This window comes from Schistocerca cancellata, chromosome 7 (genome assembly GCF_023864275.1).
Source record: "Schistocerca cancellata isolate TAMUIC-IGC-003103 chromosome 7, iqSchCanc2.1, whole genome shotgun sequence".
Lineage (NCBI taxonomy): Eukaryota > Metazoa > Arthropoda > Insecta > Orthoptera > Acrididae > Schistocerca > Schistocerca cancellata.
In genome coordinates this window covers 156,028,043-156,054,311 of record NC_064632.1, presented here as the reverse complement: position 1 = coordinate 156,054,311, position 26,269 = coordinate 156,028,043, and the positions used below count along the sequence as shown (strand labels likewise).

At 42.9% G+C, this 26,269-nt stretch overlaps 1 protein-coding gene across 1 annotated transcript in view; it reads right to left on the bottom strand.

Moving 5' to 3' along the window:
* Positions 1 to 26,269, bottom strand: part of LOC126092678 (dipeptidyl aminopeptidase-like protein 6) — a gene marked incomplete at its 5' end in the record, with an annotated part of 446,401 nt that overhangs the window by 67,167 nt on the left and 352,965 nt on the right. Inside the window, 2 exons of the mRNA XM_049908399.1 lie at positions 10,942 to 11,231; positions 25,121 to 25,350. Of these exons, the coding sequence (XP_049764356.1) occupies positions 10,942 to 11,231; positions 25,121 to 25,350 (520 nt within the window). The remainder of the gene's footprint in view (positions 1 to 10,941; positions 11,232 to 25,120; positions 25,351 to 26,269) is intronic.

Here is a 26,269-nt window from a genome sequence, read left to right as displayed (position 1 = left end):
CTACTCTTACATGGAGAGCAGAGGGTTTCGTGGCGGGCTGCATCAAACCGTCAGAAAACTGATGACTTATTAAAAAGCAGGTACTGCATACAGTCTAATAAACAGTAACTGTAGAAAAAACGAAAGAAGGATAAAAATTATTTGAAACTTAAAAGGTGATTGGGATTGAAGAATAAACACCGAAATGTTGGAAACATTACTTGGATGAAGTTTGTAGTTGACTATGCAAAATTAAGTAAATTGTAAATGAGGACATGATGCAAGGATGTGGTGCGGTGGATGCAGTATTTACTTCTGAATTTCAAAAAGCTACGCACGAAACTGATAAGCACAAATGCTCAGCTTATTGATAAAGTGCCAGTTGCTCTCTTACTGGGGTTAGGGCGAAGTGCAACAAGTACGTAAACCGGTAAATGAAATTAATAAATCGGGGGAAGTTACATCATATTTGGACAGAGGGAGGTGGAAATTATTTAATAATCAGTTGAGAATCACGTGCATCATAAATACCAACAAATTTTCTTTACTGAAGTGTGGTAAAAAAAAAAAAACCAGAAAGTAGATCATGAGAGGACCAATTCGATATTAGGGAAACAAATTGCGAAGCAATTCTAGAACAATGATTAATAGTAGGGTACAGATTCAAGAAAAATAAGTAAACTTACATTGAATCCGTAGATTTGGTAGACACTTTTGATAATGTAAACTGAAATAAAATATTTTCCTTTCCTAGGGAGTGTAGAATCAGATACAAGTCTCTTTACGCGAAGGTGCCTGACGGAAAGATAAGTGAGTGTAAAGTCACTAAAAGTGTAATGCAGAGTTGTGTATTGTGACCATTAATAATTTTTACACTGAAGAGGCATTGAAGATATGAAGGACTATTTTGATGGGGACAGTTGTTTGCCATGGACAGGAAATCGGCATTCTGTGGTTCGCTGGTGACATTGGAGTAGTCACCGAAAGTAACTGGAGTTTTGTCAGGTGCTTAATGAAATGAAAAGTATGTTCGATGGTGGCTATAATATGCATTATTTTTTTTTAAAAAAAGAGAAAAATAAAGTTATGATGTACTCTTAGGTTGACAAGCTGGAATAAACATAGACAAGGAATCTTGAAGCTATGATCAAATTCTGCTGCCTCGGAACTAGAGGAGATGAAGAAGGAAGATGCAAGAAAGACATAGTAGCAAATATTGCACAAGTTAAATGGGTTATTTGTTTAAAAATTTTTAAAAAGAAAACTTGAGAACAGATATATTAACCAAAAACTAAGTTTGGAGCACATCTTCGTATTGGCGAGCAATATGGACAATGGGGAAGACAAAAATCATACGATCGAAAAGGTTGATGTGTGGAGTTAGGGGAATGTGTTGAAGAGTAGACGAGGTGACAGAATCTGGAATGAAGTGCTGCAACGAGTTAAGGAGAAAAAGTGGCTAATAAAGAATACTTTGACTCGATGAGTCACATTGGTTGGGTACGTATTACAACGTGAGTAGTTGCTGAAAGCTGTAGTTTGAGGATTTACGCGAGGAAAGAATCGCAAAGACGGGCCTACAATGAGTATACAAATCTGAATGTCGGTGATGTGCAGCAGCTATGCTGAAATGAGGATGATAACTAGCAAACTGCAGAAATCGAATCTGTATCCAATCAGCTTTAGGGCTGATAACCGGAACAACAATTATATTACTGAGTGAACGTAATACTACTTCTAGACAATGTTATAAATTAATGTCGCCGCCGCATTTAGCTAGCTATATGACATGGTTAATCTCAGGAACTAGAGATTTTAATACTGTTTTCATTAAAAGATAGATTGATTTATGAAGAAGGTTTGTGTATATAATTTATTGTTTATACTAATTATGAATTTGTAAAGTAATATATTCTTGTTTGATCCATAATTAACGGGCGTTTAGAATGACATCTGTATGATGGGAGCTACTAACTAGTCAGCTACGAAGGAGGCAGTATCTGGCGAGAAAAGCAGTTGCCGGCCGGAGTGGCCGTGCGGTTCTAGGCGCTACAGTCTGGAACCGAGGGACCTTTACGGTCGCAGGTTCGAATCCTGCCTCGGGCATGGATGTGTGTGATGTCCTTAGGTTAGTTAGGTTTAACTCATTCTAAGTTCTAGGTGACTGATGACCTCAGAAGTTAAGTCACATAGTGCTCAGAGCCATTTGAACCATTTTTGAAAAGCAGTTAACCGCCGCCAAAACTCCAGAGAACACTGAAGCTTGATTAGAATCTATACATATTATAAAACATGTTTTTTGGTTTGTGTGTAAGAGTTAACCTCTGGAACCCCCGTAGGGATTCTCATACGGTTTTCACTAATCGATAGACTGATGTATGAAAAAGGTTTTTGCATTTCTAAAAATATTATGAATTGAAGTCCCTCGTCACGTTTTACTGCCTGTATGTGATTTCTAATCTGAGGAACTATAAGTTCAAATGGTTCAAATGACTCTGAGCACTATGGGACTCAACTGCTGAGGTCATTAGTCCCCTATAACTTAGAACTAGTTAAACCTAACTAACCTAAGGACATCACAAACATCCATGCCCGAGGCAGGATTCGAACCTGCGACCGTAGCGGTCTTGCGGTTCCAGGCTGCAGCGCCTTTAACCTCACGGCCACTTCGGCCGGCGGAACTATAAGTACTATAGGGATTGTATACAGTTCTTGCTAGTAGACAGGCTGTTTCACGAGGAACGTTTGTGTGTATCACTGCATGTTATAAACAAATCGTCCTGTCCTACTATACTCAGCGCTGCCCTTGTGAAGCAGGGGCAAGTTGCTAGTGGTAGCGAGAATGAAAACATTAGTGTTTACAACGTTAGACAACTGTTACAATGATTGCCCATTATAACGTTAAAAACACAACGTTGTTACAGTTTCATTGATAGCAGTGAACAGGAGCAAAGAGCATTAGGTGATATCCGTTGTAAGCTGGTCTGAAGTCGAAAATAAATCCGTATAAAGGGCTGTAATATGACTGCTAACTGATCTCATGTACATGCTGGATTGAACAATGGACTGTTTGCGTGACGCTCACTAAATGTGACACATAAGCGAAGTGGGGGTTGCCGAAACGCAGAGGCTGAACTTTCGATGGGTGGCACTTTCGCCGGAGACGAGGTGACTGTCGAAAGCGGGCGTGAGCGAGCCCACGGGCTAACGGGCTCTGATGCTGTGCTGACGTTGCGGTTATTGAGTTCACGAAGTTCTGTGAGTGCCATACACGGCAGATGCGGTCGTGTGTCCAGAGCTTGCGACGTTGTTACAGCGGCGTCGAGGATTCCTGTGGTAATATCTCGAGCTGTGACCTACACGACGTCACCCGGAAGACAAGAGCGGAAGGAAAACATGAAGAGCAAGATCTCACTTCTCAAACGGGAGACTAAGAGTATTTATTACATAACGCAGATAATAAGTGCAACTGTGATGGAGGTCCGTCGAAGCATATGACTCTCTTAATATCTTCCACATAAAAGGAATGTAAAAGAGGTACAGTCTGCTTCTATATTATATACAATTCGACAAGTGAATATGCTCCGCACAGCAGAGAGAATTTCTTACCACTTCATTGTTTCACCCGAAAATGGAACGAACGTTAAGGTACAACGTATTATTTCAATACTCCTCCTTCATCTTATGACAAATTTGCCATTACAATTAAAAAAATGAACACCAAAATGAAGAGTACATACTGCTAAGAAGAAAATACATTTACCTACATGCACATTAAAGGCTTCAGAATTCATTAACTACAACTACAGCTAATATATTACACTGGTCTGTTAGACGACGTTAATTCATATCACTTTAATGCCCGGGCGCCAAGGGTGCAACATATTTACTGTGATTCAAACGCAAGAACCCCCACGTGCACATTTAATTTTTTGTGCTACAGTCCAACAGTAATATTTTCGGTTCTATACCAATGTCATCAATATCTACAGAGGTACCCTGAAAGTTGTATTCAATGCATGGCGGAGGATACTGTTCCTTGTTTTAGGTTTCCCTAGGGTTCTGTTGAATTTATGACTTCTCGCTGTCCATAAACTCAGTACACGGTACAGTGTTATGAAGGTTCAAACTCAGAAGAGTGTTCCTGCAGTCACTCTGTAGCAATTCTGGACTTGTAGGGTGTCCAACTGCCCTGCTGGAAATGCGCCAGTCCGTCGCAATGTACAATGGACTTTCACGGATCCAGGTGATCAGACAGGCTGCTAACGTACGTGTCACCTGTTAGAATCGTATCTAGACGTATCAGGGGTCCCATATGACTCCAACTACCACACCCCACACCATTACAGAGCCTCTACCAGCTTGAGCAGTCCCCTACTGACATGCAGTGTCCATGGATTCATGAGGTTATCTTCACACCTGTACACGTCCATACGCTCGATACAATTTGAAACGAGACTCGTCCGACCTGGCATCATGTTTCCACTCATCAACAGTCCAGTGTCGGTGTTGACGGGCCCAAGCGAGGCGTAAAGCTTTGTGTCGTGCCGTCATCAAGGATAAACAAGTGGGCCTTCGGCTCCGAAAACCCATATCGATGATGTTTCGTTGAGTGGTACGCACGCTGACACTTGTTGATGGAGATGATGTCGGAGATTTGATGTTTTACCGGATTCCTGATATTCAGGGTCCACTCGTGGAATGGTCGTAAGGAAAATCTGCACTTCATCGCTACCTTGGAGATGCTGTGTCCCATCGCTCGTGCACCGACTATAACACCACGTTCAGTCTCACTTAAATCTTGATAACATCCCATTGTAGCAGCAGTAGCCGATCTAACAACTGTGCCAGAGACTTGTTGTCTTCAATTGGCGTTGCCGACTACTGTGCCGTATTCTGCCTGTTTGCATATCTCTGTATTTGAAAAGCATGCCTATAACAGTTTCTTTGACGCTCCAGTGTAGAAATCTAGCTCAGCCGCTGCCTGCTTGCTGTCTGCTATTGTGTTTTCGAGAAATTTGCAACAATGTTGTCAAGACGCGAAGTAAATGGAAATTTTAAGTAGGGTCAGATAGTTATTTTTCTTCAGTTGCCCATTTAGTATAAAGACATGTTGTATTCAGGCCACTTATAGTTCGATTCAGATTTCCTTCTCGATAGTTAAACGTTAGCATACGAGTTTAAGTTGGATAACAGTTTGGGGGGCATAGTTTTGGTAGTACGTACATTTTTTATAGAGTGGGAGTTGGAGTTAGGCTAAATGTCATACAGAAATATATAGTGGGGAGCTTACACATTTTTCTGGTCAAAATCGACTCTTTTTGGTTGGTGTGCTACATGTGCCTGCATATAAGTCAGGCTTCATTCACGTCGCGAGTGGGTGAGTGTCTCAGTGGCACCAATGGTCAGTTGAGCGTATCGAGTGCGGAAATTTTAAATCCTGAACATGCTGCAGACTGCACATGTATGGAAGAAGGGTATCTAGCGTCGTGTTTCAGCATCGAAGTTAACCTATTCTCGCCTCTTTAACTCCTATTATAGTGCTGAATTTTGCGATTTGATATCTCTTTAACGTCTATTTTGTTGTTTGCTGTGTATTCGTGAAACATCTCAATTATTGCATGACGACCTGGTACTCTTCCGCAGAAGAGACCGGATATTTAAGAGCAGAAATTCACTTAGGCTGCACAAAGAAAGAAAAAAGCCCCCAATGCGTATAAATAACTAAACTTTTTAAATAAAAATTGTTTAAACCGTCAGAAAATCAGATCTATGGGATTTTTGATGTTATTTAGCACGTATACCTGGATCAGAATAATAAAATGACTGGCAGCTAACCGTTTACACAAGAAGTAAGACAGCAACAACCGACCAATGCCGGTATTTTTCGCACTTTGTGTCCTTTGCACAGTTGTCACACTGTTGTACCACCTGAGTTATCGTTCAGCAGTCAGTTGTGGACGACAACAGATATCTGCAACGGAACTGTTGTGATATGTTCTTATATTCACTGCATCCTAGCGCTCTCTTACGGAATGAGTGAAGCTAACAGTGAATTTGCTTAGAAAAGTTAAAAGATCACTAGGATCCTGCAAGGGCACCTCTAGGCTGCACTTCAACAATGAACGTACGAATGTACTGAATAAACACCTGTCGGTACCGGAGACGTACGACATACTGTGCGACCTGACAACATATCTCCCTCCCGTTTCTATGCAAAAATGTCAGTCACTTGGTTGTTTTCATCGGCATGTGGATAAAAGATAGAAAGGATACATTAGAAAGGCGCTATTTACGGATTACTAAATATTTTATATTTATCCATCATATGGTTTTTGGAGCTCTAGCAGTAGTTGTGATTGGAGGCAAACAATACTGGATTTCAAGTCCACCTGTTACGCAAAATACTATTGTGCATACTTTCCCAAACATGTTTCAGCACCTTCTGTCTCCATCAGTGGGTACTTTTACGCAACACCGTAAACCGCAAATATGTTTTAAATAATAATTTTCCCAGCAAAATTAGACCTACTAAAAATTTATGTCTGTTTTGGTTATTATCTCCCTTTTCTACATCGTTGTGTTCTGCAGGACCGTGTTTCCATTATTGTCTACTGGAACCGTTATTTCAATGAAATAATATGTCCAACTGATGAACCTCCCGACCCCCTTACACACACACACACACACACACACACACACACACAACATATACAAGAGAAAATAAATAATTTACGTCTAAAAATTCACCTCACATAAGAAACAAAAACAGACAACATACTAAATTTACTTGTTCTCACCAAACAGAGAATATACAACACATATGATCTCATATTGTATAGGAAACCCACAACCATAACCAGATGCACCACCATTCACGTCAGTCAAACCCCACTGACACACTGATAAACAAGCTCCAGATTCATGCTACACAGAAATAAACAGAACATCCATAAATAAAGAGAACTACACGCAGGAATGAACACAATAAAGCAAAAACCTTTGGAGAATGGTCATGATACCCATGTTATAGAGAAATTAAACCATAAAATATGTAAATGGGCAGGGAAAGCAATCCACATGCACAAAAGAACGTGCACAACAACATAGGAGAACTCAACACACAAACAATGACCACGCACAGGACACAAAACAGCAAAAGTCTTCACACAGAAGGAAATGGCACCTACTCACCTACAAGAATAAAGAAGTTCACAGAATTGACTACTTTTTAAAGAAACCGGAAGTTCAAACAGGACACAAAACAGTCAACACAGCAGAGAAAATACTCAGAACACAAGAAACATTCACGAATAAAATTCAACAAATGAGACACATACAAACTTGCATGCAACTTTTGTCAATAAGTGTATAAAAGACAGACTTGCAAGAACTTTAAAACAAGTTATTCAGAAGCATCAGAGATCTAAAATTTAACAGCTCACATAACAAATTTGCTGACTAGTTAATAGCCTTCAGACATTGCCCAGATAAAATAGAAATAGATTTAAAAATTATAAAATCCAGCCGCAGCATATCCTACAAATACACAATGGGAGAAAACTAAAAAAACATATATACGGCATTACCAGAAGAAAAACAGACTGTAAACGACTACACTACGCAATGACACAGTATTTAATACATTGAAGGTGCGAAGCAAAAAAGAAGGCATAAACAAACAAAAAGTAAAAACACACACACACACACACACACACACACACACACACACACACGCACACGCACACACACGTACAGAGAGAGAGAGAGAGAGAGAGAGAGAAAGAGTGAGAGAGAGAGAGAGAGAAAGAAAGGAAAGGAGGGAGAGAGAGAGAGAGAGAGAGAGACAGAGTATAGATTTTACATAAAATTGATATGAAAACTACTGAACATCAACAGCGACCAGAAAAACTGCCATAAATACTATAAACAGCGAATTGAAAAATGTAACTTGCGACTGAAGTTCCGCAATTAATGTATCGTCCTTGTGTGGGTATTTCCACAATAGGTGAGAACGGATATTTCAAAAGCAACTGCAAGTAATTGCAAAATACGGTGCCGAAATATTTTCGTACAACAATTTTTTTTCATAGTTAAAGCGATTACTTACTCGCTAACCAAACTCACACTAACATAGGTTACTTGCAGCTGACAAGCTACCAGTAATAGTACTATAGAGAGGGATCTACAGAACCTAACAATGTAGAAAAATAGGGTAATAACCGCAAAGAACATAATGTTTCTGGCCCTAATTTCGTTAGAACAATTATCACTTAAAAGATGTTTGCCATCTATAAACAACAGTTGTTTCCATAATGAAATAAGCAACACTTTTTTAATAGCTAAGACTTCATAAGTCTACCCGTCCCTGAGAGAAATGGTTCTTGACTGTCGGAAGGAAAGACAGAAAGACAGACAGACAGCCAAAGTGACAGATGGGCAACAAAGTGATCGTATTAGGGTTCCGTTTTTACTGGCTGCGTCACGGAACACTAAAAAGGAAGAAAGATCAGTGTTTAACTCCCGTCGACAACGAAATCACTAGAAGCGGAGCAGAAATTCAGATTCGAGAAACATGGGAGAAGGAATTGGTCGTGCCCTTTCAAAGAAATCTTCGCGTCACTGGCCTGGAGCGATTTTAGGGAAATCAATACATCTTTCAATTGCTAGTGCAGCGTCCACCCCGTCCGCCTGCGACTTCGGCACCCCGCGTGACAGAACAGAGGTGCGGGATGCCTTCTTCACAGCGAGTGAAACAAAAGCAGATGCAGATGTCTACTGTACGACCGAGGGCGCTGCAGGAGACGAAAACACAGCCTCGTGTCTCAGCCAACGGCCGCGAAGGCCCGCTACCTGAGCGGATCGACAGCAGCGCCAGAGGTCGCGATCAACAAACGGACTATTGTCGTACCCACTCAAGTGGTCGAAAATAGTCCCAGAAGATCCAGCCGCGAAACTGCCTTACAAATCGGCTCCCCTCCGGTCAGAAGGCAGTACGACACGCCGCCCGGACTTGTAGGGATCTGCTATCCTAGTCGCAACATCCAGGCGCCTCGTCTACCGGTAGTTCCGGATCGTCAGGAGTAGTAGCTCCGGACTGTGGCGCAAGAGTGTCGTGCAACGGTGGTCTGGCTTCCCTGGGAAGCTTTGTGGTAATTCTGTGCTGACCGCTATTAAAAGTTTTGTGAAAAATTTTTTTCTTTATTTATAGACGGGATCACATTCTTACCACACAGTCATAACCGGTTTCGGCTATTCAATGACCATCTTACGATTATAAAACAATACAACAGAAAATTTATACTAAAACTTAAAAATAAGTACAATATTTAACCAGGCTTATTAGTAATCTAACTGAATTAATGCGACATACATATAGTTCATACCTAAAGGCGGTATACACTGAACACAGGTCCATCCGTTGTCAAAGCAGCTATAAAACGTAAAACATCGGTCTTATGAAGTATATGTATTTCGTATGAATTCAGTTAGATTACTAATAAGCCTGGTTAAATATTGCACTTATTTTTAGGTTTTAATATACATTTTCTTTTCTATTGTTTTAGAATCTGAAGATGGTCATTGTATGGCCGAAACCGGTTATCCAGCTACGACACAGCTCCTCAACGTCCATTCGAACGATTTGGTAATTGTCTCTGTGACTCATTTCCAACCATCAGCGGAAAATGTACTGGACATCCAGTGTTGACACCACATTCTGTTCCTTGTTCCTAAAGGCATTTCTTCCAATAACAGACCTAATATTTCTTGCAGGAATGTGGTGTACACCCCACCATTAAGATTTCCTTCGATGAAATGTGCTCCAGAATCCCACACCATACATTTACCGACCACGGTTTTGGTGTGCAACTTGCCGCAGCCAACATGGATTTTCAGTTGCCTAATAATGCATATTCTGCAAATGAACATTTCCATGGTTCGTGAATGTAGCCTCGTCAGTAAATAAAATCAAATTAATAAATGTGACATCCTTCTCAATCTGAAGTTGAGCCCATCGACAGAATTCAATGTGACGCATACAGTCTGTACCAGTTAATTCTTGGTGGAGACTGATATCGTAAGGATGGTATTTATGGCGATGCAGAACACGAACAACACTACTCTGGCTCATGCCAGATTCCCTTGCGATTTGATGCGAACTGATATAAGGATCTTGAACCATAGTGGCAAGAGTACCAATTTCCGTTTCCTCGTTAGTAACTTTCCTTTCCGGATATGTTTCCGATGCGTTAAAGATCCATTTCTCAATTTATCATACACATATTGAAATGTACGACGTCATAAGAATGTGATTCCGTCTATAAATAAACAAACAAAATTTGTTACAAAAAAATCAATCACTCACTCCATTGACAAAATGTCGTTTTTTCCAAAATGGTAGTTTTGTTTTCGTCTTTTCTTTGGCGAACTTCCTCGAGTGTGAGATCGGTGAAGAAAACGTTTTAGTTTGTTATTCTTCTGTTAGGGAATCCGAATTGGGATCCGTGCTTTGTTTCTCGCTGAAATTACTGTATGTTTTGTTTCGATTACTTTGTCGACATCAGCAATGTCTTGTTTATTGTCTTTTCCCAATAAAAACAGACTGAGGGACATGGTTCGCGTTTTGTCCCTGCTATCGCAGATACAGCAGCTAGCATCTTAATTTTGTTACTATATTTATATTTAAATCTTAAACTATCTAGATTTTTTATTTATTTTTTCTTGTAAGAAAGATGGTCCTTACAACCTCACTTTTGTCACTCAGGTCCAAATTGCACAGCAGATGGTTCTCACGAGATACGCAATTTCGGCGCCGTCAGGTAAACAAAAATGAGTATCGAAACAGGCTATACCCCATACTGAATCGAAACGGCAGGGGCGTTGCAGTACATTAGCCACGAGTAGACCGAAACAAGAAAGTCACCGGCGCTAAAGGGGCGTCAGAGAGCAGAGCGTGCGTACCCGACTTCTTCTTCTTCTTGACGGGCGTCGGCGTCTGCGTGGTGCTCTCGGCGTCGTCGTCGTCCCAGGCGTCGGCGCCGTCGTCGTCCTGCTCGGGCGGCACGTCGTGCACCTGGCGGCCGCTCGCCATGGACGCGTAGAAGGCGGCGAACGGGTGCTCGGACGGCGTCTCCGGCTGGCAGGTGAGGCACGTCGGCAGCCCCATGGGCTCGCCCACGGCCGGCACCTCCGACGTGATGCGGTACAGGTGGAGCTGGCCCGGCCGGCCCTCGGGCACGCCCAGGTAGTACCTGCCGGCAGGCGGGCACCCAGCGAATTGCTCGGTCGGTTCTTTTGCGGGAGGGGACCAAACAGCGAGGTCATCGGCCCCACTGGATTTGAAAAGGATGGGGAAGGAAGTCGGCCGTGTCCTTTCAACGGGAACTTCCCGGCATTTTCCTGAAGTGGGAGACCTAAATCAGGATGGCCGTAAGTGGGTTTGAACTTCCGTCCTCCCGAACGCGAGTCCAGTGTGCTAACCACTGCTTCACCTCGCTCGCCGGGTACCCATGGGAGTCAACACAGGCTTAAGGCACTTTGCTGTAATAGTGTCGACGGAACAGCACATCCAGAGTCCCTTGCACCCATAGCTCAAACTGTCAACCCCCGGTAGCTGAGTGTTCAGCGCGACAGAATGTCAATCCTAAGGGCCCGGGTTCGATTCCCGGCTGAAAAAAATGACTCTGAGCACTATGGTACTTAACATCTGAGCTCATCAGTCCCTTAGAACTTAGAACTACTTAAACCTAACTAACCTAAGGACATCGCACACATTCATTCCCAGAGGCAGGATTCGAACCTGCGACCGTGGCTCAAGACTGAAGCGCCTAGAATCGCCCGGCCACACTGGCCGGCTTCCCATTTGAGTCGGAGGTTTTCTCCGTTCAGGGACTGGGTGTTTTGTTCTCCTAATCATCATCATTTCGTCGTAATCGACGCGCAAGCCGCCGAAGCGGCGTCAAATCGAAAGACTTGCACCCGGCGAACGGTCTACCCTACGGGAAGCCTAGTCACACGGCATTTACATTTACATAGCTCAAACTGCAGACTGTGTATTGATTATTAACACAAGAGAGTACCTCCTTATTTGTCAAAAGGGATAAAAAACGAATTAATTTCTCTTTTTGGGTGAATATGTTAAGAAAAAGTTATTACCGATATAAAAAAAGGCTTAATGCGAGTATTTTTGAATAATTTTTGACAGCACTCCTGATGAAAACAGTCCTGACCAAACGAGTCACATAATTAGATATGTGCCGGCCGGAGTGGCCGAGTGGTTCTAGGCGCTACAGTCGCAGGTTCGAATCCTACCTTGGGCATGGATGTGTGTGATGTCATTAGGTTAGTTTGGTTTAAGTAGTTCTAAGTCTAGGGGACTGGTGACCTCAGATGTTAAGTACCATAGTGTTTAGAGCCATTTGAATCATTTGATACTGGAGGAAGTAAATTTAGCCCAACAATATCTACGATCTCCAAAAATGATTTTGAATAAAGAACTCGTCAATAAAGAAACCCTAAAGAGTTTTCAGTGACAGAAAAAAACATAATTTTAGTCAGGCCTGTTACTTTAGGCACTAAAACTGGAGTGTTATGGACATTAACATTAACCGACGAGAGGAACGAAAGTGCTGTGTGAGCTAGTTCGTAACTGGACTATCAGTGCAAGAAGAAATTCATCGATCAATGTTTCAATGTATAAACCAGTTAATAGAAGAACTGTCATAATGATACACGGCCATGAAGGAAATCACCGAAATTCTCCAAACTGTTGAAACAAAATTTATGTTTGAAGCTTCCAATACTCTCTGGCTGTAGCACTGGAGAGTTTGGTAGTAATTTTCGATCAGTTTGATAAGGAGCAGGTGCTGCAAAAAATAAAAACTCGTCATAGGCATCTACGTGCTACGGATACAAGTGTGGACTTTGCTGCTAGATGAGCAGCCCAGTAAATCCTCCAATTTATTATTAAATGGGACTTCAGTGAATCATTACCCTATACAACACTTAGAATGCAATTCGCCCTGACCATGCGAAGAAAATCTTTTTAAACTGAAACTAATAAAAAATTAACTTCGCTCTACAATGAATCAAGCCCAACTACCCAATCTGTCCATTTTGTAACTTGAAAGAAAAGTTTCAAATGAAACAGATTAAACAACGGTACTAAGAATTTTAGTGAACTGATGCATGAAACCATGTGCTATAATAATGCCATTAAAGCTACTATCTCGTAATAAGGTTATTAAATTAATTTATATAATAATGGTACAAACTTTCTTTCAAAAATCAAAGGTAATTTTCTGATGATTTTTTTCATTATTTCTTTGCATTCCACTTGATGATTGCAGTACTGAAGGCTGATTCGTATTCCAAGTTTCTCACCTACGTCAGTAAGTACGTATTATATAGATATGAGAGCGCAGAGTACATACATTATACGTATTTGATTTTTTTGACAGCCATTACATTATATTATTCATTTCTTACAAAATATACACTACAAATACAGCAGGCTGGGGACCTCATTTAGCCTCGCCGTCCCAGGTCTCCGACGGGTTAGTCTGTCACAGTCAGCTTGTGGACCATATCTTTGGCTGGCATTAAATGACTAATTTTTTCTTACAGTGGTACATATTTAAAAGCAAATTGCTGTTAACAACGACAACCATCCCAGATTACCTTACCTCTGTTTTAGCAGTGATTTAGTAGAAAATAGACGTTTATCGTAGTAACATGTTTCAGGGACTGTCTTTGAAGATTGGGGGACCAGACTTTGGTATTAGGCTTTGCCGCTTCAAAATGAAGCCTGTCTTTCCTCCTACTGCAAACCACTATGTATCTGGTTCCTGACAGCCTCTTTGCTGTCACGGCGACGGTCAGTGGTATTAAACCCCACTAAAATTCCACTCGCGCTCGTTCCATGGAAAGGTCAGATAGCGGCTGACGCACATGAATCTGCGCTCTGCTGAGAAACTTTGATATTTCTATAGCCAGCCATTAAGCGAGTTTCTCTTAGCTTAGCACTGACTGCAACATTGTGAAAGGACAGGAAACTAAAAGCCTGTGATGTGTCACTGCATCTTTTGATGGGCGTTCTCGTTTTCACAGGGAAACAACAAACTGCGGCCATAGTTTATCTTAATGCTGCATATTTTGATAACATTTAGTGTAGAACTATCCTCAGTATGAAGAGATTTGTCAAATGACTAAACGACGTTCAGTTGTTCTCTTGGTTGCGATGACTGACCGATTCGATGAAGTTCATTCATAATGGAAGGAAAGAGATTCGAATTCCATCCGACTATCCTGTTGTGATTTGTGCTATTTTCCCCTAAATCATTTGAAATGAATGCCGGAATCCAGAGTGAATCTTGCGCTCGGCAGCGGAGTGTGTGATAATATGAAACCTCCTCGCAGATTAAAACTGTGCGTCGGATTGGGACACGAACCTGGGACAATTAGATTACCTTTTGCGAGCATCTGCTTTACCAGCTGAAGTACCCCAGTACGTCTCACGACTGCTTCACTTCCGCCAGTGCTTCACCTTCTACCTTCCAAGCTTACTTCCCTCAAGGTGTGCAGGAGAACTTCTGTGGCACTTGGAAGGTAGGAGATAACGTATTGCCGGAAGTAAAGCTGTGAGGACGAGTCGTGAGTCTAGTATAGATAGCTCAGGTGGTAGAGCACTTGCCGGCAAAAGAGACAGGTCCCGGTTTCGAGTTCCGGTCTGGTACATAGTTTTAATCTGGCAGGAGGTTTCGAATACTGGACTGTTTCCTCAGGAAATGTAACAGACGATCTGCTTCAACATCCTTGCATATCTACTCCAAACTCGTGTGATTCTCCTAATGACCTCGATGTAGAGAGGGTTCGAACCCTACTCTCATCCATCTTTTAAGTCTGTTATGGGTCGTAAGTTAAGTTAGGCAATCGGATTTCATGTATTTGTGGTGTGGATTGTTGGATAAGAGGTGCGGAATGGTTTGTGTGTGGGTGGGTGCAGCGTGAGGGACGGGGCATGATCTACTTAAAGATCTGTGTTGGAAGGTGTTATGTTTCAAAAGATGCGACCATATGGTTGTACCCATCTCATTAAACTGTTTTGAATCATGATCAGTTTGCTGTGAATCTTGGAATTTTCCAGGCGCACTTAATACTAGATGTTTCGGGAGTGTAGCCAGTCGTCGTTGTCTTCCAGGCTCGATATTTCATCTGCATACCTGTCGCACATCTTCAACTGAGCCGCCGAAGACGGCTATTTAATCATTATTGTTCCAGTTCCTCATGGGCGGGGGGGGAGGGGAGGGAGGGGGGAGGTGGATAGCACTGTGTTACAAGGTAACGACTGTATTTAACAGTATTGGAAACGACACACAAATGTGTCAGCTTACATTACGTTGACATGGCTTAAAGCCATAATACACTCCTGGAAATTGAAATAAGAACACCGTGAATTCATTGTCCCAGGAAGGGGAAACTTTATTGACATTCCTGGGGTCAGATACATCACATGATCACACTTATTTATTTATTTCGAGTCAAAAACATTACAACAATATTTACAATATATACAATATAACAAATCAGGTCAAATCATAAAAGAACAAACTAAACGGTATTAGCCCAAAATTGTGCAACGGCAGCAGCATTGTCTGAAACATCAACAAGCTCTTGTGTGGAACATGATACAGGACATCTAGGACAGTTAATTAAATGTTTGGTTGTCTGTTCTTCTCCGCAGTCACACAAGGTGGAAGATTCCTTCATGAAGCCCCATTTAAACAGATTGTCCTTAGTTCGTCCGACGCCACTCCTGAGCCGATTTAGAGACTTCCACACTGTCCAGACTTGATTTCCACCAGGAGGAAGGGTCTCAGAAGGAGTCATCCAATCATTACTGTCAGATTTTGCTGTCCACTGAGATAGTCTGGCTGCTCCAGTCCGACCGGTGAGGGGTGTAGTAGTTCTCATGAAGCTCCTCCTAGATTTGAGTCTACTAATTGGTGGCTGGTATCCATGTAGCAGGTGATCGGTGTTATGATCTGCTTTATGTCTCTCAAGTTTGGCTGCGACTTCACGCCTTATGTCTGGAGGAGCAATACCTGCTAGTTTATGGAGTTTATCAATAGGTGTAGCTTTGAGGCATCCCGTTACTGTCCTGCAGGTTTCGTTCAGGGCCACATCAACCTGCTTTGCATGAGATGACTTGTACCATACAGGACATGCGTATTCAGCTGCGGAATAGCACAAGGCCAAGGCTGATGTTCTTAGTAGTTTGGGATCTGCACCCCAAACGCTGCCAGTGAGCTTCCGCAGGATGTTGTTACGAGCAGCAACTTTCTGCTTAGTGTTAGTGCAGTGTTTTCTGTAGGTCAACGTTCGATCTAAGGTGACACCCAGATATTTGGGGTAGAAACAATGTTCAAGCTCTTGATCTTCCCAAACCACTGTAAGTTTTCTATAGGCCTCTCGATTGCGTAGGTGGAAAGCACAAACTTGAGTTTTAGCAGGGTTCGGTCTTAAGTTATTGACTCTGTAGTACTCAGATAGGTCCTTGAGAGCAACAGTAAGCTGGTTTTCTACTGTGTCAAAATCTCTGGCTTGTGTGACTAAGGCAAGATCATCTGCATAGATGAAACTCTTTGTAAGAGAAGGTTGAGGCTGGTCATTTGTAAATATGTTGAACAATATGGGGGAAAGGACACTACCCTGAGGCAAGCCATTCCTTTGACTTCTCCATCTACTCTTTCTTCCTTGGAACTCCACATAGAATCGCCGGTTTTCCAAAAGTGTCTGCACAGTTCTGGTGAAATTAATGTCTCTAGTGATGTAGTAGACTTTGTGCAATAATTGTCGATGTTGAATGGTGTCATATGCTGCTGTGAGATCCACGAAGACAGCCCCGGAAATGTATCCTTTTTCATATCCCTCTTCAATATGTTCAGTCAGATTAAGGACTTGTACTGTACAATTCTTTCCAGGTCGGAAACCTGCTTGTTGAGGTATGAGTTGTTTTTCAACAATGGGAGTGAGTCTATTTAGCAACATTCTTTCATAGATTTTATACAAATGGCAAAGGAGCGAAATCGGTCGGTAGTTCTTGGGATCAGCTGCACCCTTTCCAGGTTTTAGTAAGGGAATAACTTTAGTTTTCCTCCAGATGGCAGGGATCTGTTTCCGCTTCAGACAACCATTATAGAATTGCAGAAGCCATCTTTCCGTGATGGGACCAAAATGTTTAATTTGCTCAATCATTAGGTCGTCTAGACCAGGCGCTTTACCATTTTTGCATTTCTGAATTGCGGTTCTGAGTTCTTGTAAGATGAAGTCATTTGATAGATGGTTGTTTTCACGTTCAGGTTCTCTTTTGAGTTTTGTTCTATCTTTAGAACAATTGACCCTTCCATTCTGAACTAGATGATGAGCAATTTGATCTGGTGCAATGTTTGCATGGCCATGATTGTGGACAGGGTCGTTGTTCAGGCGTCGCAGCAACTGCCAGGCTTTCTGACTGCTTTTAGACATATCAAGGTTCTCGAGTAACTCTATCCATCGTTCTTTTTTGGATTTGGCTAAGGCTGAGGATAAATTTTGGCCAGCAGTTAAGGTTTCAATGCTGTAAGGATTATCATTGAAAAGTTGGATATAGTTATGTAGATGCTTCACGGATTCTTCTGTCAAGCCAGGTATGTAGTTAACTCGACAGCCTCTGGGAGTTGAGAGTCTTGAGCATCTTTTCACGGCTTCTACAAACTCATCATAGTTGGAAACTGAGGGTTCTATGCGTGAAACTTCTGAGTCAAGGAGGTCAGCAAACTTCTGCCAGTCTGCTTTCTTGAAATTGTATCGCCTTCGGAATGATGTGATTCTAGGAGTAATGGCTGCAAACACTTGGCAGCCTATGGGGCGGTGTTGAGTATTTGGTATCGGATTTAGAACAGTTTTTCTGCATTGGTGAGCTATGTTCTCGCTAACAAAAATTAAGTCGGGGTTATACCCACGTTTCCAACGCCCACTGTTAAAAGATGGTGGGAGTTTATTATCATGGACAAGATTAAGATGGTTGGTATCAGCCCAAGTCAAAACTGCTTCACCATTACTGTCGTCCTCAACATAACCCCAAACACTGCTATGACTATTGAAATCTCCAACAATAAAGTGAGCTTGTTGATTGGTGTAGTTGTCTGTAGGTGAAAATTGGAAATCTGCTCCTGGGGGTTTGTAAATTGACGACACAATACAACCATTCAGTTCTACAGACAGTATTTCAATATTGTTGAATTCTGTAAGTGAGGTAGAGAGAACAGCTATATCGTTCCTCACAAAGATAGCACTGCCATATTGTCTATGGGGTCGCTCAACTGCCAGTTTCATCCCAAGGATTTTTGGTCTTCTCATGGTGTCATCTCGATGGGTTTCTTGTATACATAAAATATCACACCTAGGTTCCTTGGCAATGATCACACTGACAGAACCACAGGCACATAGACACAGGCAACAGAGCATGCACAATGTCGGCACTAGTACAGTGTATATCCACCTTTCGCAGCAATGCAGGCTGCTATTCTCCCATGGAGACGATCGTAGAGATGCTGGATGTAGTCCTGTGGAACGGCTTGCCACGCCATTTCCACCTGGCGCCTCAGTTGGACCAGCGTTCGTGCTGGACGTGCAGACCGCGTGAGACGACGCTTCATCCAGTCCCAAACATGATCAATGGGGGACAGATCCGGAGATCTTGCTGGCCAGGGTAGTTGACTTACACCTTCTAGAGCACGTTGGGTGGCACGGGATACATGCGGACGTGCATTGTCCTGTTGGAACAGCAAGTTCCCTTGCCGGTCTAGGAATGGTAGAACGATGGGTTCGATGACGGTTTGGATGTACCGTGCACTATTCAGTGTCCCCTCGACGATCACCAGTGGTGTACGGCCAGTGTAGGAGATCGCTCCCCACACCATGATGCCGGGTGTTGGCCCTGTGTGCCTCGGTCGTATGCAGTCCTGATTGTGGCGCTCACCTGCACGGCGCCAAACACGCATACGACCATCATTGTCACCAAGGCAGAAGCGACTCTCATCGCTAAAGACGACACGTCTCCATTCGTCCCTCCATTCACGCCTGTCGCGACACCACTGGAGGCGGGCTGCACGATGTTGGGGCGTGAGCGGAAGACGGCCTAACGGTGTGCGGGACCGTAGCCCAGCTTCATGGAGACGGTTGCGAATGGTCCTCGCCGATACCCCAGGAGCAACAGTGTCCCTAATTTGCTGGGAAGTGGCGGTGCGGTCCTCTACGGCACTGCGTAGGATCCTACGGTCTTGGCGAGCATCCGTGCGTCGCTGCGGTCCGGTCCCAGGTCGACGGGCACGTGCACCTTCCGCCGACCACTGGCGACAACATCGATGTACTGTGGAGACCTCACGCCCCACGTGTTGAGCAATTCGGCGGTACGTCCACCCGGCCTCCCGCATGCCCACTATACGCCCTCGCTCAAAGTCCGTCAACTGCACATACGGTTCACGTCCACGCTGTCGCGGCATGCTACCAGTGTTAAAGACTGCGATGGAGCTCCGTATGCCACGGCAAACTGGCTGACACTGACGGCGGCGGTGCACAAATGCTGCGCAGCTAGCGCCATTCGACGGCCAACACCGCGGTTCCTGGTGTGTCCGCTGTGCCGTGCGTGTGATCATTGCTTGTACAGCCCTCTCGCAGTGTCCGGAGCAAGTATGGTGGGTCTGACACACCGGTGTCAATGTGTTCTTTTTTCCATTTCCAGGAGTGTATGTAAGTAACATGGCTGGATAGTTAGAATGTCTTGTATATCGGCACAACGTCGAGATAAATAACGAATCTGTAAAATATTTTTTCAAACATTCTGTAGTTTTCAGCAGCACTTGATAATGGCCTAAGGACGAAATTGCAATAGTGTAATAAAAACTTGCAACAGTCCCTGGCGTGAAGATGATGTCCTTCAAAAACATTTTTATGACTGTGAATCCCAGCTACATCAAGTTTCTTCAGCCAAAGTTTTCACACGTCGGAAACAACTTTTAACTTCATAATACTTAATAAATAAGTTAACATTAAAAACTCTTAGGATTAAAAAATTTAGATGAATATATTCAAAAATTCAGATGTTATCAGAGATGTTGTTAGTACTGCTATGGAATAAAGGAGAGACTTGTGATGCATAAAAATGATCATGTTCGTGATGGAGGTGGAACCACAGGAAACCATTAATAGTTACTGAGTAGGAGGGTGGAACAGAGAGATAAAGAAAGGATGGGGCGAAGTGTAGCGTGGCTTACTAGGGTTGGAAGGAAGGGTATATCTCGCGACGGATATATTTGTTGGGTGGTGGGAATTGATTGAAATTCCGGCTTTAGAGGATGGATGAGAAATGGATGTGCGTTAAAGGCGGGATATGGATGCAATGGCGTAGCAGGGTATCTGGGTTGGCGATTAGTGGATACGATAATCAGGTTTTAGGTCAATGTATTGAGTTTGATAGAACTCCCATAAGACAATAAGTGTGAGAAATGGATGAACTGGTATAGGGTGCGATTTGGTGAAGGTAGGTGGATGCCAGACGGTAAATGAACTGCATTTCTTTCTAGAATTTCAAAGTACTATTAGAATTTAGGACACAAATTAGGATAAGGCGGACAATGGATTTAGAGTTGAGAACTTTAGATGGATGTAGAACACAGATGCGACCTTTTGGCAGTTTTAGTAGTATTAGGTTGTTTCAGGCTATTTGATGTGTAGGAAATAAGTGTGTATTTCATTTAGTTTTCTTTCACACTCAGTACCGAATACCTTAATGTGTTAATGAGTGGAGTAGATTGGTCGTAGATGAAGATGTGGAAATCTGGATGACGAAAATGCCGAGTAATGCGGGTAAAGATAGTGGGTTGGCTTATCGGTGGATTTACCTGAAGTTTCTACGTATTATGCCACTCGACCTGGAAAGATTCGTCGACGAGTTGGAGGATGTGGTGTGAAGGTAGGTAGGCAGAGTCGTTTGCGTTTTGCTGTAGGTAAGGAGAGGGAGAGGGGGGGGGGGAGCGAAAGTTTAGGCATCACTGTAGTGCACAAGATGTAAAGAATGAGAGGCAGAACGGAGGCTTAAGGCCCACCAGTAATACAGTGATAGATTCAGGAGGAAATGTGATTGATTGTGAACTATGCATGATAGTGGTGGAGAAAAGACGCTATAAGGCGGACATAGTACATTGATTGTGCATAGGTTTGTAGTTTGAAGAGCGCTACAGAACGTCTCTTCTAGGAAAAAGCTTTTCGGAAATCAAGGGAGACATACATGCTAGATTTTCCTTTATGTCGTTGATGGGAGATAATTTGGGTAAGGTGAAGAAGTTGTTCATCGATGGAGTAGTTGGAACCAGTTGTCTTCACATCTGCATAGCTTACGGTATTGATGCCCTCATTTCCGTCAGTTACCAAACAACCTATTCCTTGACGTCTCAAAATGTTTTGACAAACTATCGCTTCTTTTAATGTAGTTATGCCATAAAGATTTTTCATCCCCTGTTAGATAACTACCTTTTATTCCTTAACATTACATTTCATACGCTTCAATTCACTTCACTATATATCATCCATGTTTGACATCCATGTAAAGCTGTACATCTCACAAATGCCAACAGAAAACATTTCTAACCGTAACTTTATTTTCAATCTAAACATACTTATCCGGTTGAAAAAGCTCTTTTGTTATTGCCAATCTACATTTTAAATCATCTTTACTTCTACATCGTCAATTATATTCTCATCTCATTTCCTAATTTAATTGCCACAGTATTACTTGATTATTATTGACTACCTTCCTTTTATTATTATTGAGTTTTGTCTTACTGGCTCTTTTCAAGATGCTGTCTTTTCCCAAGTATTTTGCCCTCTCTTCCAAAGTAACGATGTCACTGGAAATCTAAACGTAGCCATTGTCTGCTGCAAGTACAGTTTAACCAAAATCCATTCGTGTGAACACCTAGAATACGTATCCCATACCTCTTACACACCGCCTGAATCGATATTCGTCATTCTGAGTACGTGGGTTCCAACTGTCGTCCTCCCGAATGCGAGTCCAGTGTGATCACCACTGCATCACGTCGCTCGCTAATATACGGGAATAATTAGGTGTATTTATGGATGCATTACCCCTTTCAGACAACAATTATACCAGTGGAAATGTTAAAGAAGAACAATGCGTGCAAAACTTCGAAAGAACAAAGAAAATAAATATTGTGACGTGGAGGCTCTACTCGTGTGTGACAAAGTGAACATGTAGTTTACATGCGTCAAAGTCGAGAACTCTTGTGCGATTCGAGCATGTCATATGTTACTGTCAGTTGTCAATGGTGCGCACTGCAGTAGCGTTTGAGCATGTTGCTACACACGTACCATACGAATGGATCATTTCTGAACAACGAGCAGCATGCTGAAGAATACACCAGCATTCAGCTTGGAGGTTGCTTTACAGTGTCCATGCTTTGCCTGGACGGTGACATGTGATAGAAAAGGTTTCTAGGTGCTGCTAGGAATATACCTGTAATGAAACTGCCATTCGACAGTTTGAAAATGAGAGAAGTGCAACGGATAGTGAGTGGCGCCGTGAGACAGAAAGGTATAGTGGGCGCAAAATGCCGTGGCCACTAGATGTGCAGTCGGCTGAGGAAGTGTGGAGAGAGTGACAGAAGTGGGGGCTCGCTCAGAGCACTGTAGGGGAAATGCTGAGCGCCGAAGGGGAAAGTGCCGTTCTAAACTGAAGCCTACGATCGCATTTTTGGTAAATATGCATGGTGAACATTCAAGATCTGTCACCTCTTCTTTGGTCAGTGTCTCAAAGAATTCCACGGAAAATGCAGTGTTTTGTTTTCGCCTGGTTTGTTAACCATTTGTAACTATCAGAGAAGAGTCACAAGTGGGGAATATTGAGCAAAAGCTACACATTTCTGTTGTTGCCATGTTAAAATTTGCTTATGTTACCAAAACTTAGCGGATTTTACAGTCTCACCTCACTAACATGTTGTGCGGATGCAATTGCGAGAAAATTGTGAAAAGGGGTTAATTGGGTTTATAAAGTGAGTAACTGATGAGTAAGATCAACATTTTATGAAAAACCACAACCGAAAGAAGAATATAATAATTTCAATCCCAAAGAAAGCAGGTATTGACAGCTGCAAAATACTAACGCGAATTCTTTACAGAGGAATGGAAAAACTGATAGAAGCCGATCTCGGGGAAGATCAGTTTGGATTCCGTAGAAATGTTGGAACACGTGAGGCAATACTGACCCTACGACTTATCTTAGAAAATAGATTAAGGAAAGACAAACCTACGTTTCTAGCATTTGTAGATTTAGAGAAAGCTTTTGACAATGTTGACTGGAATACTCTCTTTCAGATTCTGAAGGTGGCAGGGGTAAAATACAGGGCGCGATAGGCTATTTACAATTTGTACAGAAACCAGATGGCAGTTATAAGAGCCGAGGGGCATAAAAGCGAAGCAGCGGTTGGGAAGGGAGTGAGACAGGGTTGTAGCCTCTCCCTGATGTTATTCAATCGGTATATTGAGCAGGTGGTGAGGGAAACAAAAGAAAAATTTGGAGTAGGTATTAAAATCCATGGAGAAGAAATAAAAACTTTGAGGTTCGCCGATGACATTGTGATTCTATCAGAGACAGCAAAGGACTTGGAAGAGCAGTTGAACGGAATGGACAGTGTCTTTAAAGGAGGATATAAAATGAACACCAACAAAAGCAAAACGAGGATAATGGAATGTAATCAAATGAAGTCGGGTGATGCTGAGGGAATTAGATTAGGAAATGAGACACTTAAAGTAGTAAAGGAGTTTTGCTATTTGGAGAGCAAAATAACTGATGATGGTCGAAGTAGAGAGGAGATAAAATGTAGACTGGCGATGGCAAGGAAAGCGTTTCTGAAGAAGGGGAATTTGTTAACATCGAGTATAGATTTAAGTAAAGCGTTTCTGAAGAAGGGGAATTTGTTAACATCGAGTATAGATTTAAGTTTCAGGAATTCGTTTCTGAAAGTATTTGTATGGAGTGTAGCCATGTATGGAAGTGAAACGTGGACGATAAACAGTTTGGAAAAGAAGAGAATAGAAGCTTTCGAAATGTGGTGCTACAGAAGAATGCTGAAGATTAGATGGGTAGATCACATAACTAATGAAGAGGTATTGAGTAGAATTGGGGAGAAGAGGAGTTTGTGGCACAACTTGACAAGAAGAAGGCACCGGTTGGTAGGACATGTTCTGAGGCATCAAGGGATCACAAATTTAGCACTGGAGGGCAGCGTGGAGGGCAAAAATCGTAGGTGGAGACCAAGAGATGAATACACTAAGCAGATTCAAAAAATGGTTCAAATGGCTCTGAGCACAGTGGGACTTAACATCTGAGGTCATCAGTCCCCTAGAACTTAGAACGACTTAAACCTAACTAACCTAAGGACGTCACACACATCCATGCCCGAGGCAGGATTCGAACCTGAGACCGTAGTAGTCGCGCGGTTCCGGACTGGAGCGCCTAGAATCGCTCGGCCACCGCGGCCGGCACTAAGCAGATTGAGAAGGATGTAGGTTGCAGTAAGTACTGGGAGATGAAGAAGCTTGCACAGGATAGAGTAGCATGAAGAGCTGCATCAAACCAGTCTCAGGAGTGAAGACCACAAGAACAACAGCATCCGCAGTACAAAATAAATGTGTAGTCACTTACGTTGTTGCCGGCCTGAGTGGCCGTGCGGTTCTAGGCGCTACAGTCTGGAGCCGAGCTACCAGTACGGTCGCAGATTCGAATCCTGGCTCGGGCATGGATGTGTGTGATGTCCTTAGGTTAGTTAGGTTTAAGTAGTTCTAAGTTCTACGGGACTGATGACCTCAGAAGTTAAGTCCCATAGTGCTCAGAACCATTTTTTTGAACTTGCGTTGTTCTGAAACCCATGGTATTCCTCGTTCTACCAGATATCGATGGCCCTTAAAAATTACTTTCTGTCACAGGAAAACTCCGTAGTTAGGACATATATAGTATATATGTAGGATGTTGTCAAAAAAGCCTCCGGACGTGGCTGCGGGCTGATGTCAGCTGCGGCTTACTCACACGAGCTTCTGGGCGTGGTCCCAGGCGAGCAGCCTGGAGACGTCGAAGCGGCCGTGCGTGAGCGGCAGCAGCCTCTTGCGCGGGATGTTGACGAGCACGACGTGCCGGTAGTGGCCCGCCGGGCCGTCCATGACGGGCGCCACCGCCACGTAGCTGAGGCCGTCCGGCGCGAACAGCGGCGCGTCCTGCGTGTCCACCCAGCCGCGGCCCTCGCCGCTCACCCGGTGCGTCTGGACCGCAAACCAACAGACCCGTCACCTCACCTCAAAGAAGGCCACTTAAACATGCTGCAACAAGCACAAATATCCTGAACGACAGATTATTTCCAAAGAAGCACCTGTCACCTATGTTAAAGAAAAAGTAATATCGAAACATGGTTCTTATCCTCAACCAGACGCGACGATGAAGGAATTAGCCTGGACAGTGGTCAAATGATCTATCGTCAGATTGTAACAGTTGATTCGAGATTCGAATTCCACTCTGCAGCGAAGTGTGCACTCTTTTTAAAATCTGCTCGCAAAATAAAATCCCGGCACCATTCCTTTCATGGACAATACCCTTACCGAGTGAGCTATTCAGGCACGAACAGAGAACTATTTAGAAGGTAGGACAAGGGTTCTAGAGGGAGTGAAACTACGAGGACGAGTCGTGAGTCCTGCATGCATACCTCAGTCACTGTGGAAGTTGCCCACGAATGGTTCCAGATACGAGTTCCGGCCTACCAAAAAGATTTAAGCTGTCAAAATAGAAGAAGCATTACCACCTGGCTTAAGAAACAATAGTACAATTGTCGTCAGTAACTGATCAAGCACTGGGACCAGGGAACCACCAAATTCGTTTTTACAATACTACGGTTTTATACCGACCCAACCATTACTGCACTAAGATATGCATAGAGGCCATAGAAATTCAAAATGTTAAAAAAAGTTTTAAGAGAATATTTTATCCATCCTCAGCAACTATAATCGTACAAGAGGATCGTTCAATAAGTAATGCCCCACATTTTTTTTCTCAGAACACATTTACTGTTAAGAGTCAGAATTTGGTGACAACATACATCAACCTGACTTGTCCATGTCCTATTTTTCTACATAGTCCCCATCACGCTCTATGGCCGCACCCCAACGTTGTGGAAGAGCATGTATTCCC